Source organism: Artemia franciscana, chromosome 16 (genome assembly GCF_032884065.1).
Source record: "Artemia franciscana chromosome 16, ASM3288406v1, whole genome shotgun sequence".
Lineage (NCBI taxonomy): Eukaryota > Metazoa > Arthropoda > Branchiopoda > Anostraca > Artemiidae > Artemia > Artemia franciscana.
The window spans coordinates 8,510,433-8,530,941 of record NC_088878.1 but is presented as its reverse complement, the minus strand read 5'-3'; the positions used below and the strand labels follow the sequence as shown (position 1 = coordinate 8,530,941).

General features: G+C 35.6%; 1 protein-coding gene across 1 annotated transcript in view; it reads right to left on the bottom strand.

Moving 5' to 3' along the window:
* The window catches only part of LOC136037013 (uncharacterized), a 47,567-nt gene that overhangs the window by 8,552 nt on the left and 18,506 nt on the right, over nt 1-20,509 (bottom strand). Inside the window, exons 4-5 of the mRNA XM_065719429.1 lie at nt 13,055-13,365; nt 6,650-6,855 (exon numbers count right to left, since the gene is read on the bottom strand). Of these exons, the coding sequence (XP_065575501.1) occupies nt 6,650-6,855; nt 13,055-13,365 (517 nt within the window). The remainder of the gene's footprint in view (nt 1-6,649; nt 6,856-13,054; nt 13,366-20,509) is intronic.

Sequence of the window (20,509 nt, the reverse complement as noted above, 5' to 3'; positions counted from 1 at the left end):
TTATTGATTGTGGGAAGTGCGAGTACCTGAGCTACCTGTCCCCAGCAGTTTAAGGCACTAGGCCGGCCGGTACCAATACGGCTCTTCCTACTCATTCCCGCTCTCTTCTGCACAATCAAAAATTATGGATAAATCGCGTCCCATTAAAAATTGACTTCTTCAAGCTTTAATCCTTATTAAACAATATTTCTCTTCTTTAAGGTATCAATTGCTGCCTTAAATATCTTACGATCAATTTCCCATGGCAGGTTAGAATCCAGGATAGCTGTATAAGTATAAGTTGATCTTCAATACCTAATTAATACTTTTCAAATTACATTGCCATGACATAATTCCTTACTTGCATTAGGGGAGTTTTTTTCCTATTTGAAGAGCAACACATTTTACAAAAAGTCATTGCTAAAGTTCCTAGAATAATTTTCAAAATACCAAGGAAGATCAAAATGAAATTTGATCATTTGAATAGGTTAAGTGAAAACTTAAATAGCCAAATGTATCTAAAAAATTCAAAAACAAGTTAAACTTTCAATGGAAAAGACCTACATGTGCAGTTAGTTTTGGCAGTAGAGGGTATGAACCTAAGGGGAAAATCAGTAAAAACAAGCTAAAAATATGAACACAAAACCTGCAAGGAAGGTATGGCTTCCCTTTGAAGGTGTAGTTGAGTTAGGGAATCTACAGGTTGTAAATGGATAAATTATGAAAAGTAGTTTCAAGTTTAGGTAATTAATTTAGCTTATTTATTTTCATGTTTCAACACTACAACAATATGAAAATGCAGTACCACTCTAAAAATTTTGTAATTTTCAAAAAACCAAGAGATACCCAGTGCAACTGTGGTTTTCAGGCATGAGTTGACCTAAGAAAAGGGAAAAAATGGTCCCTAGATGTAAGTTTCAAAAAAATGTCTGAAATCATGTAAAGATCTAGAAGGGTTCTTAGCAGATTTAAAAAGTTTCCACAAATGTTCACTATTCTTTTTTCTCTTAATTCGAAGCTACTGTAAACACCTACTTTTGCATTTTGACCTAAAACTACTCAAGAAGATGAAGAATTTCAAGAAAAAATTATTTGATGAAAAATAGTCAGTAAAATTAGTGATGCATTTGGCTACTAGGACTGCAACCTTTGATATGAGACCCCACCTAATCACAAGATTATAAGGCTAAAGAATTTTAAAAAACAAGTCAAAGCAAAAAGTTAGAAAAACAAACCATACTGGGTATAATTTAAGACTATATAAGCAAATTTGGGTCCAATATGGCTTTGTACCTTCAGCACTTGAAAACGAAATACATTTTTGGCATTCTATCCAATATACTTGCATGTAAACTGAATGGTGGTGATGGAGGTCTCATGCTAGCTTGAGACAGGTCCAAATGACCACAATTTACCCCTCCCCCATCCTATGCATCATATCTGTGTACACATGTGTCCATAATTTAATAAGGAAACACACAAAAAAATTCCAATTTCCATGAATCTGCCTGATTTTTACAAGAAAATACTGCTTAGTATAGGTCTGATGGAGACACTCAGGTTATAATATATCTTCTTTTAATGAAACTCTACATAATCCCCCTCAACCCAGAAGAATTGGATCCTTTGCACCTACCATATCAGTGTCCAAAGTATCACATTCAGCATAATTACACAAGAGATTCCAATCCTAAATTGGGAAACTGAAAGACTTTTACTAGGGGTTGGGGCCATAATCCCCATAAACTAATCACCACCTTATCTTGTTGGATATACAATTTAAGGTAAAAACATGAAAAAAGCCTATTGTTATGTCATTATGTTCCTATTTCTAGGGAGACATACCATAGAATCTTCCCCATTATTTGATATTTGACCTTAATGATAAAGACTATACAAACAAAACATATGGGAAATTTCCATTATTAGATTAGACTGTCTTTTATACCCATTGGTGGAATATAATTGTGTTGATGCTATTGGATCAGAGAGCTCAAATGGTTGTGAACAGCTCTTATTTTTGAAAATACAGATATAGGCTAAATCCTGTAGCTAGAAAATTACAGTGAAGGCAACTGCAAGCATTACCATCACTGTTTGTAAGAAAGGCAGCAAGGATATTGTGTAGTGTTGGCTTGAGGTGGTAAGTCATATTCAATATGGTTCAGGTATTTGTTGTACTCATTTTTTTCTTGTCTGACAACTTTACAAACATTGGCTTTTGTTTTGCGTGTCTTTTGAAATAGTTTTAAAGCAATATTGGCAAATTACACAAATGTAGGTTGTTGACATAGCCAATATCCCAAGAGACATAAGTTACTTGACCACTCAAATATAATGAACCAAATGGCTAGCTAAAAATTTTGATTAGAAGTATTTAGCAAATTAATGGGCTTAAGAGGATGACTTCTTACCCTCCAATAACTTTTTGACTCTTAAAAAGGGCACTAGAACTTTTAATTTCCAGTCAAATTAGCGCATGTAACAGGTTTCTATGATATTACTACCTAGGATAGCACTGTGCTGCCTATTATATTGCTCATGTGCCGTTTTGAAAACCTTCATATGCATAGTTTTTTGTTTTTTTTTTAATTTACTTGGAACCCCTCCTAAACATTCCCTAAATTTTTTACTCTAATCCTTTAACATTAATAGCTACAGCAATTGTAGTAGCTTTAATAGTAAGATAGATAAGATAAAATTTATTTTAAAAATGTATACAAAACACTTTGTAGCACCTCCTAAGAACTAAAATTTCTTATTTCAATTGGAATAATATCCCATACAGAGGGGGTGAAATTTCTAATTACTAAAGAAGCTCTAACCATATTTCTAAATGGGTGTACCAGATATGATGCCCCTCATGTAATAGCTATGGAGATTGCTATTAACAGAGAAAAAAATTCAAAATAAGAAGAAAGAATTTTATTGATAAATTTATATGTGTAAATACTAACTTGGTAATCTCTTGTTTTTGAAATATCAAAAAGTTGACTATTAGTTTAAAGTTCATTAATATTATGAGTAAACAAAGTTTTAGGAGACAAAAGTTTAATGGCTTTCTTTTGGATTTTTCTATAGGACACAAAATTAATAGCCCATACAGAGCAACCAAATAATTTTCTGAAATGCTAGGTTTTTAACTCAGCAAAGCACACCCTGAGATCTGGACAACTTTGAAGCTATAAAATTTGAATGTGTTTTCCATGATAGATTTTCATCTGTCATAAAACCCAAATATTTTATTACCTTTACTCTTTTTATTTGATTTCTTTCTATTATTAATTCTAAATTAGTTTCAACAATAGATATCTGAGAAAATCAAATGTAATTAGTTTTAGCATAATTTAATGTCAGAAGATCCATAAAAATTAAAAATAGAAGAGGACCTAGTATAGAACCCTGGGGTACTCTCTAATTTATTGCACTAGCCACAGAAATAAAACACCCATTCACCACAATTTGCACCTGGTCACTTAAATAAGATTCAAATCAAGCCAACCTTTTTCTGGTCATACTGATTTGTTCCACCTTAAGTAATAACTGTTTATGGTCAATCATATCAAAAGCCTTTTTATTTTGTATAACCCCAACTTTTCCCTTGGTTCAAAACCCTGCCCACTTTACTCATTTTGAGTTTGTCCCATGGAGAGGGAGGGTCAACCAGAAATGGATGCACTTCTAGAATTAGAATTTCAAAGTGCTATAGTATGGAAACTATGCTGCTTTGCACTTTAGATGAATTACTATTTACCAACAATTTTAGATGAATTAGCAACAATTACCAAAGCATTTTCAGTAATGAAGAATTTAGCTTTGACTTTGTCACCGCTAGGGGTTATAAAGTAAACTCTAAGACAGCTTAAATTCAGACAGTTCTAAACAAATTCCAATCAACAAATTGTTTATGGTAAAATTCTAGTTAATTGACTTCTTGCTATCTCAGAAAGGGTTTAGGTTAGGAAAATGAAACTTTCAGGGATGAATCTACAGACTGAAGTATGTCCTGGGAAGGTATTTTAAAGCACCCACCTCTGCTCCTTCTCCTTCTAGAGGGCCCTGAAATTTGCCTACATGACAGGTCTATACCTATTGAAATTTTGACAAAACAACATTTTACCTTAATTTTCAGTTACTAGTTGCTTTTTCTATGCCTTTAGTTCTCAAAATGCAATTCCTACTATTTGAGTAGAATTTTGAGCCATATCAATGTTTTTTCTTAATTTAGGAAATGTATTTGCATATCTTTAAAGCCTTATAAAATAAAAGTGAGCAAAGTTATGAAGCTGATAACAATTTTGTTGAACTTCCTTAATCAGAAGATCTATTTTGTAAGGTTTCACTTTTATAATACACATAGCCTATTTTTAAAAGTCATCAAATGTCAGGGCCCTCTAGAGGGAGAAGGAGTGGGGGTACTTGCTTCAAAATATCTTCCTGTGACAAACTTTAGTCTATAGATTCATCCCTGAAAGTTTCATTTTCCTAACCTAAACCTTTTCTGAGATAGCAAGAAGTCAATTAACTAGAATTTTACCTTGTTTATTGCAGAGAAAACACACCCTTAAATAAAGATGCTATTAAAGCATTTTGGATTAGGCTACATAGCCTATTGAATGAGTAGGCTAATTACTTTGTTATAAAGAGGTGCCTTAGAAGTATATTACTTTTGAACAGTTTATTTACTAACCAATGGTAGGCAAGTTTCTAACCTCTTATAAAAGCATTTAAAAGTGATGATAACTTTTACGTGTGGTTAAAAAAATAAGATTGCCTACCTTTAAGGGCTCAAGATATAATTTGCCCCAGAAGCAATTTGTTGCTTCTGCCCCAGAAGATATAATATAATTCAATTAATACAATTTGCCCCAGAAGCAATGTTTTCAAAGTAAAATGGAGAGCCAGTAAAGACGATGAGAAGTAATGGCACATAATAATTTAGACATAAAACTAATAAGAAATTACTATCAATGAATAAATAAAGCCGAAATCAAAAACGGAATCAAAACGAATTATTCAGTGAACCAGGAATCGAACTGAAATAACCAGAAAGAAGAGCAGGGTTACCGTCCCTTAAATCTTCTATAGGTCAGAGCATTATTCGAGCTTTACTAAAAATAAAATTTATTTCAAAGTTTTTCTTTTTTATAAGGATAAGATTGAAAAATTAACACTCAATAGCACACATATAACACTCAAGCACTTTAGGGGGGCTCGAGCGGGGGAGGAATAGGATCAATCCCATTTCTCGATATTACATCTGTAATCTTGTAATATTGAGTAAATGTGTTACAGCTTCATCACAATGCAACCGAAAATGGATAAAAAAGGAACAAAAAAAAGGGAAACACAAAATACAAGACATAACAAAACACAACAGGAAATACACACAAATAAGCTATGAAGGCTGTCCACGGATGGCTAATAGCCTCTGTGCTTTTGTGGTGCTTTTCTATACATGCTTCCACCGCAGCAACCGGATTAGGTTCCGCCTCATTAGACAAATTGTTTGTTCCTAATGGCACCTCAAGTAGAAATCGGCTGAAGAATATTCAACTCACAGATACTTTCTTTTGATTACTGAGTAGGCTCCAGAATTGCAAAACTTAACAAATATGGGACATAGTGGTTGCAGGAAAAAGCTGAGAACGCAGTGACCTGTTTATATTCTACTTTGATGAAACTGAAGTTCCTTACCTAATTTTCTCCTCAATATGCCTTACAATCAGCCTTCGTTCGTATGTCGTAGTGTTTCCCAGATCAGAAGATCAAGGTATTCAGTCGACTTAAAGGTTATTAAAGGAAAAAAAAACAAGTTTTTTTACTGAAAGTAAGGAGCAATATTAAAACTTAAAACGAACAGAAATTAATCCGTATATGAAAGGGGCTGTTCAACACCCCACTCTTTACGCTAAAGTTTGAATCTTTCTCTCAACTCTACTTTTTAAAACAGTAAAAAACTTTAGCGTAAAGAGTGGAGCGTTGAGGAGGGAACAGCCCCTTTAGTCGACTAAATTCCGTGTATTAGAGTTTTGGTTACTATTGAGCCGAGCCGGGTCACTCCTTGCTACAGTTCGTTACCACGAACTGTTAAAAAATTTGAAAAAAAAAAAACTAAAAAACAAAAAAAAACAGACAAACTAAAAAATAAATAAATAAAATAATAGTTCAGGCGTTGGTTCCAAAGAATGAAAAGAAGATTGAGATGGCCAGGACACATTTTACGGACCAAAGATGACAGATTGACAATAAGAGTACTTTGTAGTCATCCATCTGTGGGCAAACGAAAAGTATTCTCCAAATGGAATTGGAAGAGGTCCAAAGGAGTGATTTAAAGGAAATTGGAACTTGAAAACAGGGTCTAAAGAGTAAAGCTTTGAGTTGATTGGAGTAGAGGAATATCACACATAGCTGGATGTAGCATCAGGCGGCTTGGTGCCACAGTTAACTGTTAGAAATAGTAGCACCATTAGTTACCAACATTTTGAGCAAAACAACTAGTCCCCCGTGCAACTAGCTCCTAGCGTTGTAAGTTTTGATAACCCCAGTTCCAGTCGAAGTGGCAGTGGAGAGAGGTAGATTAAAATAAATTACGTTAGAGACCCATTGATACTTGCTATCAAACCATTGAGTCGATTATTTCAAATGAATTAGAGGCAAACATACTTACTTGGCAGAATAGCGTCTTTATCTCTGAGCAGTGCAGATAGTTTGTTCTGTACTTCCTGTAAATCTGCTTTCAAAGAATTCTCAACTTCTACCCTTTGACCTGAAGTAACCTCGTTTTTGATCAATATCACCTCTATTTGTTCTAAGGCTTGTTGTGACTCACTAAATTTTGTCTCCAACTTAGATATTTCTTCTGTGCGTTTGAAACTAAAAGAGAGAGGACTCTAACAAATCTGAATTCATTACTGTTTGCAAGTTGTAAGTAAATCCACTATTTATATGGAAAACAAAGGAAACAAAAACACTTTAAATTCTGGAGACGAACGTAATCTCGTCATCTGTCAAAACCAGGCATGGCCCCAAATAGTCTATTTACAATATAATACCTGACGCAGAATAATTTCACGTAATATTAAATTGGACTTGTTTTGTCGAAAAATATTCCAGATTACCTCATACATAGCTGAAAGACTCACCCAAGGATTACATAAGCCCAAAAAACTGCACGAAGTAAAACTTGCGTTGGCCAAAATTTATATATATATATATATATATATATATATATATATATATATATGCGTGTGTGTATATATATTTCTTCTGTGCGTTTGAAACTAAAAGAGAGAAGACTAACAATTCTGAGTTCATTACTTTTTGCAAGTTATAAGAAAATACAATATTTATATGGAAAACAAAGGAAACAAAAACACTTGAAATTCTGGAGACGAACGTAATCTCGTCATCTGTCAAAACCAGGCATGGCCCCAAATAGTCTATTTACAATATAATACCTAACGCAGAATAATTTCACGTAATATTATATTGAACTTGTTTTGTCGAAAAAGATTCCAGATTACCTCATACATAGCTGAAAGACTCACCCATGGATTACTTAAGCCCAAAAAACTGCACAAAGCAAAACTTGTGTTGGCCAAAATTTATATATATATATATATATATATATATATATATATATATATATATATATATATATATATATATATATATATATATATATATATATATATATAATATATATAAAATATATATATATATAATATATAATATATATATATATAATATATATATATATATATATATATATATATATATATATATATATATATATATATATATATATATATATATATATATATATATATATATATTATCTAAAATATATATGTCAAAAACTTTCTACCATAAATTTGTACAGGAGCGTTAAATAGAACAGCAAAGACAATGGATGGACACGGAATCCCATGGGGAAGTAAAGCTTTCCAGGATTTAGATAATGCTGATGATTAAGCATCCTATATGAAAGTGTTAGCAAAATGAATGAACTTTTAGAGGTTTTGCAAGTTCAAGATGCAAGAAAATATTCGAAAGGACATGTTAAGAAGACTAAATTGCTAAGGCTAGGAATAAGACAGGATGACAATTTGACACTGGGTAACAGAAAGATCGATTAATTGGACGACTTTCCTAACCTAGGTAGTATTATTAGTAAAGACGGCTACTGTAGTAAAGATGTTAAAGGTAGCAAATCAGTCTGCAAACAAAAATTAGGATATTAGAAGCTAAAGTTACAACAGTGGTCAAATATGGATATCCTCTGAAAACGGAGGAAGATTTGCTAGATATTTTCAAAAAAAAATGCCTACGGATTGTTTTGGATACCCGACTGACTGACCATATCTCAAACAGTAAGCTGTCCTAATAGTGTGGGTCAATCACGCCTTTTAGGATTACAATGAGAGAAAGATTGAGATAGCTAGGGCAGGTTCTTCAGATGAAGTCACAGGTTGTCAAAACTTGTCCTTTTTGGCGAACCGTCTAGGGCTAAACAAAAAGCAGGTCGTCCTCAGTTAGGGTCTAAGGATATTGTAAGGAGAGATTTAAGGGAGATGGAAACTTTCAGGGAAGGTTTGAAGAGAGGGGTGTTGGATAGAATAGGTGAAGGAGAAGAGTTTGTAGCTGTGGGCCTCAGGCGACTTGGTCTTGTGATAAGTTGTTAGGAGTAGTAGTAAACTGTTCTTTACTCATGCAAAGCTGAGCGTTGCCTTTAATAATGAAAGACTGATTTCAATATAAGCATGAGGGGGTGGGATTTCTACTCCTTCCAGAAGGAGCCATAGTATTTAAATATTTTTGTAAACTAAACTAACTAAAAGCAAATGCAACTAAGACAGAAATAACAACTCAAACATACAACAACCAGAAATTATTATGACCAAATCAGTGAGAGCCAAAACAAACATAAATCAAATAAAACAATCAATTATAATGGTTGAAGATATTTCAATCAAAATAAATAATCTTTCAACTTCAACTTAGAACCGAGTAATCAAGTTAAACTTAAAAAAAAGAATGCCACCACAAGTAAAAGGAGGGCCAACTTCCTCTTAGGCCTCTCGCCTCTCTCCGGGTTACTGGCGAATATTTATGTAGAGCATATTGAAAGTTGGGCGCTAAATTCGCATTTCTTGAAATATATCTTTTGGGGACAATACATGGATGACAATATATACAACAACAAAATTTACATGGATGATGTACTGTCACTTTGAAATTATAATATGAAAAAAACTTCGTTTTCTTAAAGAGTTAAAGAGGCTGCGTCCCAAAGTCGAACCTTAAAACGTACAGGAATTAGAAGAGGCAGTTGGGGGGCTGCCGCCCCCCAAACCCCCAGCTTTTAAAGACTCTTTTGTACAGGTTTTTTTTTGGGGGGGGGACTTCATTGTTACTAATTACTAGTTTCGGCGCAATGGTTCTCCTGTCCTCTTGTGTTTAACATTTTTCGAAGTTATTCCATTATTCATTCATTTCAATTTTTTGTTAATTAAAAGAGGGCCTTTCCGAAGCCAAGAGCTGGGGGTTAGCAAAAAAACAAAAAACCTGTACAAAAGAGTCTTTAAAAGCTGGGGGTTTGGGGGGCGGCAGCCCCCCAACTGCCTCTTCTAATTCCTGTACGTTTTAAGGTTCGACTTTGGGACGCAGCCTCTTTAACTCTTTAAGAAAACGAAGTTTTTTTCATATTATTTCTGTACGTTTTTCTACAATTAGGACTATAAGAAGACTATTAGGAGAGGCAAACCCCCCGCTTTTAAAGACTCTTTTGTACAGGTTTAATTTTTTTTCATATTAATTCTGTACGTTTTTCTACAATCCATGGTGGATGTAATTTAATAGTTCCTGTACTCCTCGTACAGGAATTAGGAGAGGAACCCACCCCCGCTTTTAAATCATTGTATAAAATAGAAAAAAAATAGATAGAATGACCGAAATGTTTCTTTTGCTCATAAGAAGCTAATATTCTGTTATCTCTCAAATGATAAGCTGTCCAGGTGTTATCAAAATTTTTTGATGTTGTGAAAAAAAATCGCCCGTAAGGGACTTGAACCCTTGACCAGAGGATTAAAAGTCTCACGCTCTACCAACTGAGCTAATAACTTGCATGTGTGTAAATATAACTTCTCAATAGCTTTTAAAAATTTCAAATTAACATGGGCTCTTATGGAGAGAAATCCGTTAATTTAAATAGCTAATGGGTGGTTTCTGGAAAACAGGGAAGGAGTTATCGGATCAAGCTGAAATTTCGCGGATAAGCTCCTGGGCCGTAGGGGACCTTAACTTGTGAATTTCAGCCCGATCAGACAACGTTAAAAGGGGTGGGGGGGGTTGGAGGGTCGAAACTTTCGGGGGGTCAAGATTTTCCTACGAAACTTTCATGGGCACTTACTCGGAGAATTCCGCATCGAATGAGTCTTCGTACACCCAGATCCGATGTCGGATGTGACCTGTAGGCGTGGCGAAAAAAAAAGTAAATGAATTTTAAGTGGCTATGCGTGGTTTCTGGAAAACAGGGAAGGAGTTATCGGATCAAGCTGAAATTTCGCGGATAAGCTCCTGGGCCCTAGGGGACCTTAACTTGTGAATTTCAGCCCGATCGGACAACGTTAAAGGGGGGCTTGGGTTGACAGGTCGAAACTTTCGGCCAGATTTTCCCCATGAAGAAAAAGTTGGAGGGGGATGAAATTTTGCAGGTTTCTTAGTTGGAGCTCGGGCTACGAAATGCATCCCTCCCCATCCGTCTGCGACCACTGGAACCGAAGATCGCTTAACATTGTCGTGTGTCGCCTCTTTATAGAGGCACGAGTGTGCCTCCTTGACGGGGAAAATGAACTTTTGGTTTTTTAGACCACCTTAATACATATGATTGGAATTTACAGTTTACCTTAGAAATTGAAATTGCACATAAAATCTCATTTCTAGATGGTTGTTTACCATGTGAACCCTCCAACATAATTTACCTCCCATATATCCGAAAAATCACTACGAATCTTAAAAAAGTCTGCACACAAAATAATCTGTATGCTGTATTTCCCAATAATTTAAAAATCATAAATCTCCCAAACTTTGGTAAAGATAAACTCCAGGTACTCGCCAAAGAGGAGTCTAACAAATACCATGCGATTGTGGCAAGTTCTATGTAGGTAGAACTCATCAGAAGTTAGAGAAACATCTACAACAGCGTAAAGATGGTATAACCAAAGCTCTAAATTCTATTGCTGCTGTTTCTATTGATTCTGCTTTAAGCAGCCATGTGTTTGAAAATCGTAGCCATAAAATACTTTTTGAAGAATCCAATCTTAATAGCAATGACCAAGGCATAAAGCAAGTAGTTCGAGAAGCAATTGAAATCAGACTTAATATTAATAATAATATTTCCCTAAATAGGGACTTGGGAGAATATTCACTAAATGCTCTGTATCAAAATTTAATAAAGAATGATCTTACAAAATGTTAAAAAAAAACAATAGATATTAACACAGAGCCTGTCACGGATAGACCTTTGAGATCAGCGGCCAAAAGAGCAAGATTAGCACTAAAAACGTGTTTTTAATCATTCTCTTTCATTTCAACGAATTGCTTCATGTCATCTCAATTTATTTATCAGTCTTGGTTGAACTTCGCTGAAGTAAAGATGCTGGGACTGTTTTCATAAAAAAAAAATTCATTTTAGTGATATTGGTTGTATCTTGTATTGTATCAGATCAACGACGCTTCTTGACTACTAAGGTCCCTGCGTCGGCCCTGCAGGGCATTGCTGCAGCATGATTCGATCTCTGGGTCCGGTATTACCAAACTAAGGTCAAACCCACTGCGCCACCACAGGACAGGTTGTATCTTGTTGTAGTAGTAGTAGAGCAATTTTATTGAAAATCATAATTTTTTATATAATGTAACAAAAGCGGAGCTTGCGAGGATGTGCTAAAATAACAAAAAAGGAAAAGAGTATGGAGCATGAGACCATTTAGCGAAACCAATATCAAAATAAACAACAAAACACTACAATACAAAACCCCAAAATAACACATTAAAAATACAGAAAAATACAGAAAAGTAACCCATTGAAGATATAGTTAATCTGTTTTGAAAGCATACCCACCGAGCAACCCCACATGTAAATCAGATTTAAACTGGTTGAAAGTACCATCAGTAAAGTTTAGAAATAACTTTAAGCAATAAATAATAAATAATAATAAGTTTTAGTGTGTTTAATAGGTTTAGTAATAAATAAGGTTAAATCAGATTAGTAATATCATTACTCAGTTTGTTCCAAAGCTTGGAAGCTCAAAAAACAAGAGAAAAAGAAGACCTACTAGAAGCAAGTCGAGGAACCTCAATATTTCCTCGCATCCGAGTATCGTTTTGGTGAACATCTGACCTCTCACAAAATATACCTGCAAAACAATCTGGAAGGCCCTCTTTATGATACTTCTATTTAAAAACCAAAGTATAAAAATTACACAATCCAGCTGCAGGCATTATATTTACGTCACTATACACCGACCTCATGGACTCCCGGTTCCCCACACCACAAAAAAAATACGGATGGCATTATTCTAGATCACATGGATTGAATGAAGTACCGAGGGGAAAGTACCAAGCCATATTGATGATCAATACAAAATATAAGGGTGAATAAGGGAAAAATATAACAACCGTAAAATATTTGGGGAGAAAATATGTTTTAATTTCGGCATAATGCCTAGGTTACACGACAGTATTTTAGAAATCGACTTCACATGGTCCTTAAATTATAGGGTTTCATCAACATTAATTAAGAGGCACTTGGTGAACTGTATTGGTTTGATAATTCCCCGCTCTGATATCAATTCAGTGATCCAAGGATAAAAATTCGGAGATCTAGAAAAAATAACAAATAATAACAAAGTTTCTCTTCTTATTTATTTATGTTTTGCTGATGACGGCCCTTGGACCTAAGGCCGAAATATTCATTCTAATTAGAATTCCACTGTCTTGCGAAAAGAATTCCCTATTGTTCTTCTTGTTTTTTATGTTTGTGGCTTAAAAATAAAAATAATAATAATAATACCTGTCTTGAGCTATCTCATTCTTTAGTATATTTAAACTACTTTGCAGAGACGTGATTGTCATTTTATCATCTGATGTGCTTCGATCAATTTCGCTATGCAGCTTCATTATATTGGCATTTGCTTCTTCTAGCTCAACCAGAGCCCTTTGCATGAGAGTTTCTAAAGCCTGTTGCTTGCTTGTTTGTGAAGAGATCTCCTGGCGAAGACGACGTACTTCTTCCACGAGTGTTGATATTACATCTTCTTTATCAGAGTTTAAGTGATAGTTAGGGAGGGGCATCTGACTTCCAAAACTTGGACGAAGTTGGTCCTGTTTAAAAGAAAATCAAATAAGAAAATGACGCACAGAGAACAAAGCATTTACCGTATTGGGACCTTATGGAGGATTCTATCTCTAGGGGGGGGGGGGAGGAAGCTAATAAAAGTGAAAAAGTACGTGGATATTATAAGAAAAACAGAAATGATGAAATATGGACATTTCTGATAAGAGGGGTTGAAGAACCTTCTGTATTTGTGCCTTTTTTTTCTTTTTTTTAAGGATCCGCTAAAATTAAGGCGATAAGTCTCTAGCTTCTTTCGCCTTCTGGTATGTGCCATTTACAGGGTACTCGGTGTCTGGTGTGGTTTGATAAAGTATGAGTGGCCATAGTCATGGTTTTCAAGAACCAGTGAGACAGCGAGAATACGCTAAATTCTAAAAGACGATAACTAATATGACAGAAGGTAATGTAACAACTTTACCCGATTTTAGACACGATTCCAATTTCCACATTAAAGCACCTAGTAATTTACAGACATATTAAAACTAAGAAGAAGAAAAAAAATATTTTTTGCTGTAATTATTGTGTAATTATTATTACAAAGCTTTTGCATGGAGTTAGCGCAAATAATCAGAAAGCCTTAGGTATGTGGTTAGAAGGATAGAAAAATTTAGGAAAATTAGGGTAGAAATGAGCATCAAATCTCCCTTGGTTCCTGAAATATTTTTGCCTTTACTAGGTTTGAAACATTGATGCTAGGGGGTAACACATCTCCTGTTACTGCAAACAATTTGTTTCTATGTAAACAAAAACCAATCATATTCAAGTGGTTACTGGTACAAAAGTGGAATTTTTCTTTTCTTTTTTTTTTGGGGGGGGGGGGTCATGAATGCCATCAGGACCTTTTTTGGGAAGAGAGGGTAAGAACTACCGTTAGCTTTACTTTCAAAGGGATTTATATGGTAATATTATCTTTTTTTCATATTTAAATGCATAGATTACAGAATTCTTGTCTCTCATGGAGCATTAAACCGCTACTGGCAACCTTTATAAACATTCCTATACAAAAACTCAACTAATTTACCTTTAAAACTGCGGAGCTGAAGCCCCTGTAATTAGTTTTTCTAACTTCCGAGTACCTTCCTCCTCTAAATTGATTGAAAATTTGATTATAACTGCTACTTCAGTTAATTGATGGTTTGTTTCTAAAATTTAATACAAAATTTTACAAAGACTAAAGTTATTGTTTTCGGTTGTTCACAACATGCCAGTCGAGAAACTTCTTCTCGGGAGGTTCAAGTTGAGCCTAAAATCCGTATGATCCCGTCATATCGTTATTTAGAACTCTTGTATTTCCCCTTTTGTATTTCCACAATCATGTTAATTGGTCAAATCAATGACACTTCAGGTCACAAGAACGATTTAAATAGGTCACTACTTTAAGAGAGAATTTGTATTTTTCCCAGGGTTGTTTTATCAAACCTATGGTGACACCATGACATCAAGAAAAAGTTGCGGTTAGAAGACAAGCGACAATAAGAATCCATATATCGAAGCCTGCCACGTGCTGAGTGCCGGGACCAAGCGGCAAAGCCGCCAGGCTCCCGGTGCTATATATATATTCTATCTCTTTAAATGAGCAAAAATTGTGTACTTGTGTATTTTTTCTCGAAAATGGCTCCATATATTTTCAAAGTAATTTTTGTCCTGGGATACTGGGGCCTAAAAATTCGATCCATATAGATCAGAAGTCGGAGAAAATTCGTTAGTAGCATTAATTTGGGGAAAAAGATCCATGTGAGTGGAGTAATATTTATGAATACATTCGAAAAGCATATATCTCCCTAGTGGTTGTAGCGTTTAAATGTCTATGATATAGGCAAAATCGCGCAAGAAACTTATTAATGAAAATAATCATATGAATGACGTCTTATTTATGAGTACATTTCAAGAAAATAAATTCCATCATCCCCCCCTCCCCCGGAGTGAACATATTGTTTGAAAAGTGCGACAACAAGTAATATAGCGAATTAGAAACGATAGCACAAAAAAAAAGAAATATGGGCTAAAAGATATGCCACATCGAGAACATAGAAATATGCGGTTAGACGATGAGCCCAAGCGAGAATTACAAGCGACAGCGAGAAAGAGAGCATCATAACGTGTCAAAAATAGAATGACGAACAAATAATTATGTTGTTAGAAGACAAGCGACAGCAAAATTCAGAATGAGTCAAAATGAAAGTGAAGAAGAAAGAAATATTACGTTAGTAGAGCATCACCATAAGAATCCTCAACGCAAACAAAATGTTGGGCAAATCCTTCAAAACTTACAAAGATGATATAAACAACGCAACTATTAATTATAAGTCATATTAATTGTAAGCCCTCTAATGATATATATGTATTCCCTGGCGAGCCCTCCATTTTCCCGACAAAAGAGTAGCAAACAAAGGTGACTCATTTGGAGGTCGCTACTTGGAGATTGGAGGATGTTGCTACATTGGAAGTTGCTACATTTGGAGGTTGGAGGATGCCAAATACTGGGGCCCAGCTTTGAAATGGGCTACATAGTTGTTTTTTTCTTAATTGGCATAATGACATTTTGGGCCAGTAAAACGATCTAAAAAGGTCAAAACTTTAATGAAGAATTTGTTATTTTCCCATGGTGGTTGTATCGAGCCTATTAGAAGATAAGTGAAAATGACAATCACTATATACAAGCTTGCCATGTCGCCATACCGGGGCCAGGCCTCTAAATCGGTTGCATAGTTTTTTTTTTTTTTTTTTTTTTTTTTTTTTTAACTGGCACATTAACATTTCTGGTCATAAAAATTATCTAAATAAGACACAAATCTAAGAAGGAATCAGTATTTTTTCCAGGGTGATTGTATCAAACCTGTGGTGATGTCAAGACATCAAGAAGAGGCTCACATTGTCTGCTTAAGAAGACAAGCAACAATAAGAATCCATATATATAAGCCTGCCGCGTAGCAGGACCGGGGCCCTCTAACATTTGGAGGGGCTCATTCAATTAAAATTGGAAGTCTCATTGCCCTTTTGTACAAGTCAAGAGTGATCAATGGGCATACTTCCTCTACCACTCCCTTTTCTCCTAAATACATTTGACCAAAATTTGAGATAGCCATTTTGTTCAGAATAGTCCAAAGGTTAAAAAAATGGCTCTGAGGTAACATAGCCCCTAGAGTCCCTTGGGCATGGGCAGTGAATTACACAAGCTGCTAAATATTAACGTATAAGGTTTTTTATTGGCAAAAGGGGGGCATGTTTTTCCTGGGTTTCCAAAAAGGCTTAGGGTATTGAGGTGACATTTTGAGAAAATGCTGAGAGGGATGCCCCATACGTTGAAACAAGCTATGTGTGCGATGGATGTTTGAAGGACGCACCAGCAGTGTCTAAGGAGCTGCTTCGGGTATAAAATTGAACCTTTCTGGGTATGTATAAGGGGGGATGTTCAAGAGAAATCAGAGGTCAAGAAGCCCCGTCCCTGCTCTTTTTAGATGCTCTTCAACAACTGATAAAACTATTTACTCTATTGCAACTAAACCCCTTTGTAACTGAACCCCCATACAACTGACCCCCATCCCCAATGCAATTGATTCTTTGTGAAACTGAACCCTCGTGCAACTCGACCCCTTTTAATTGAACCCCCGTGCAAGTTAACCTTCATGCGACTGAACCCTCGTGCAACTGAACCCTCGAACAACTTAACCCTCATATTCAGTTTTTCAGTCTTATGCAAATACTAGGTAACATCATGGGGCAGAACACAAGTTAGAATCTTTAAATATTCAACCTTGTAGGATTTGTTTATATTTTAAAATCATGAAATAAATGCCTGTCAAGATACTTAAAAAAACTGTTGTGTTGTCGGCACTGATAGACTCTAAATATGAATTTCAGATAAATTTTCCAGGAACAGGTAAATGCTAAACTGAAGAATTTAAAATTTCACAATATAGGAGATGAACTGATCAATTTTAGGAAAATTGTTTGTGAATTTGCTGATAGCGCCTCAGGGAAGAAAGTTATAAACACAGATAGGAATATCAGTGAAAATATTTTATAGCTAATAGGGAGGAGGTGCCTGTACAAGAATTACATCAGTGATAGATCATATGAAAATAAGAGGAATTTAAAGAAAGTGGAGAAAGCGCTAAAATATGAATTAAGGGAGTGTGAAGTGGAGGACATGGATGAAACTGCCAAAGATGTGGACGATGAGGTTAAACGATTTAATAGTAATGTCTTGTACTGGCATGTTAACTTATCCCTGTTAAAGATAGGAAGGAGCCCTGAAAAGAGGCCAGTCGTCGCATTAGCAAATGCAGTATTAGCAGTAATTTGCTTTGTGGCAGCTTGCCTCCCCCTGCCAACCCGACTTTCTCCCCCCACCCAAGCTGAAATTTAGTTTCTTCCGAATCTTATCAAAGCTATGACAAGTCTAAATAATTTAACCATCCAGAGAAACGGGTAAGTTTTCTTTAGTATATATTTTTGTTTCTATGGTACTATACGGCTCATTTTCATCTTTCATTTCACTTGATGATTCGCTGATGTCATTTTCACTTGATTTGTGAAGATTGGCTATGCTTTGCCCCTCCCCCACCGAGGAGTTTAAAAAGACCACGCCAATGCCCTCCTTTCAACATCCTATATCCCATATGTTAACAATGAACTGTATAAGCTACAAACCTTATCCAAGAGCTATTGGGGGGGGGGTCTTGTCATCTCCTTAGGCACATTTAGTATCTTGAACAGAAAGGCTATCTTGCAATTTTGATTAGATGCCTCTGGGGGAGGGCGAAGAAAGGGGAGTGAGAGGGGCCTGGTGCCCTATAATTCCTATGTTTTAGTGTCCCCAAATGACTACCATAAAACTATCCATTGGTGGAAAAATAAGAGAAGTTCAAGCTACAACTTAATTAGAACTTACTAGCAATGCAAAAATAAACTTGTTCCTGGCTCCCTGTCTAAGTCTTAGCTACTTAAAAAACACCGACATAAAATCAACGTAGTAAGTACACGGAACAGAATCGTATCAGATGCCTATACAAAAGAGCCATTAGTTTTCAATGATTTAATATTTTATCATTATTAATTTAAAGAGATTTTCCACATAATAAGTTTTTGAAAGAGAAGTAAAGAACTCCATTCAACCAAAAATGAGCAGAAATAATTTACTAATGACGAAACTACCATAAATCATCATCAATAAATAAATGAAACCCAAATAGAACAGAAATTACAACAAATGGCCGATTCAAAACAATAAAAAAAAGAAATTAAATAGAGCAGGGAATATAGACCAGAAAAGACCATACCAGAAAATAATTTGCACTAAACTAAAAAAAAACAAGAGCTAAGAGCTCATATGGCACCTGTGACGAGGCCGAAAGAGCCAAAAGCTCATGTGGCATGAGCTCAAGCAAAATTCTAAGAATCAACAGATTGATTTAAAAGGAAAATCAGAGGTTTAATGCCGGTCGGGATTTAAAATAAGAGCTCTGAGACACGAGGTCCTTCTAAATATCAAAATTCATTAAGATCCGATCACCCACTCGTAAGTTAAAAATACCTCATTTTTTCAAATTTACCCTCTCCCACAGCCCCCCATATGGTCAAATCGGGGAAAACGACTTTATCATTCAATTTGCAGGTCCCAGACATGCCTTCAATTTTCATCGTCCTAGCACGTCCAGAAGCACCAAACTCGAAAAAGCACTGGATCTCCGCCCTAAACTACCCCAAAGAGAGCGGGTCCAGTCCGGTTACGTCAATCAAGTATTTAAGACATTTGCTTATTCTACCCACCAAGTTTCTTCCCGATCCCTCCACTCTAAGCGTTTTCCAATATTTCCGGTTCTTCCCCAACTCCCCCCAATGTCACCAGGTCTGGTCGGAATTTAATATAAGAGCTCTGATACATGAGTTCCTTCTAAATATCAATTTTTATTAAGATCCGGTTACCCGTTCCTAAGTTAAAAATACCTCAATTTTTCTAAATTTTCCAAATTAACTAAATTTTCCAAGATTTCTGTTTCCCCCCTCCAGCCCCCAATGTCCCTGGATCCGATTCGAATTGAAAATGAAGCATATTAGACATAAAACATTTCTATATATTAAGTTTCATTAAGATCCAATCACCCATTCGTAAGATAAAGATACCTCAGTTTTCACGTTTTCCAAGATTTCCAGTTTCCCCCTCCAACTCTCCCAAACGTCACAAGATCTGGTTGGGATTTATAATAAGAACTCTGAAGCACAAGATTCTTCTAAATATAAAATTTCATTAAGATCTGATCACCCGTTCTTAAGTTACAAATACTTCATTTTTTAATTTTTCCGAATTACCCCCCCCCCCAGCTCCCCCAGAGAGAGGGAATCCGGTCCGATTCTGTCAGCAACGTATCTTGGACTTGTGCTTATTCTTTCCACCAGTTTCATCCTGATTTCTCCACTCTAAGCCGTTTCCAAGATTTCCGGCTCCCCCCACCCCAACCCCCCCCCATGACCCTGCATCCGGTCGGGATTTAAAACAAGAGATCCAAGTTACGAGGTTCTTCTAAATATGAAATTTCATTAAGATCCGACCACTCCTTCGTAAGTTAAAAATACCTCTTTTTTCAGAATTAATCCTCCCCCCCCCAACTCCCCCAAAGAGAGCAGATTTGTTCCGGTCATGTCAATCACGTATCTAGCACTTTTGGTTATCTTTTTCCACTAAGTTTCATCCCGATCCCTCCACTTTAAGCGTTTTCCAAAATTTTGGATTTCCCCTCCAACTCCCCTAAATGTCACCGGATCCAGTCGGGATTTGAAATCCCGACTGGATCAGGATATTTAGATATCCTTCTAAATATTAAATTTCACTAACATCCGATCACCCGTTAGAAAGTTAAAAATACCTATTTTTTTCTAAATTTTCCAAATTAACCGTCCCCCCACTCCCCCCCCCCAGATGGTAGAATCGGGAAAACTACTATTTATAATTTAATCTTGCCCTGATACGCCTGCCAAATTTCATCGTACTAGCTTATCTGGAAGTGCCTAAAATAGCAAAACCGGGACCCACAGACAGACAAAATTTGCGATCGCTATATGTCACTTGGTTAATACCCAAGTACCATAAAAACTGAGTTACCGATTGTTAAAATATATGGTCTTTATGGA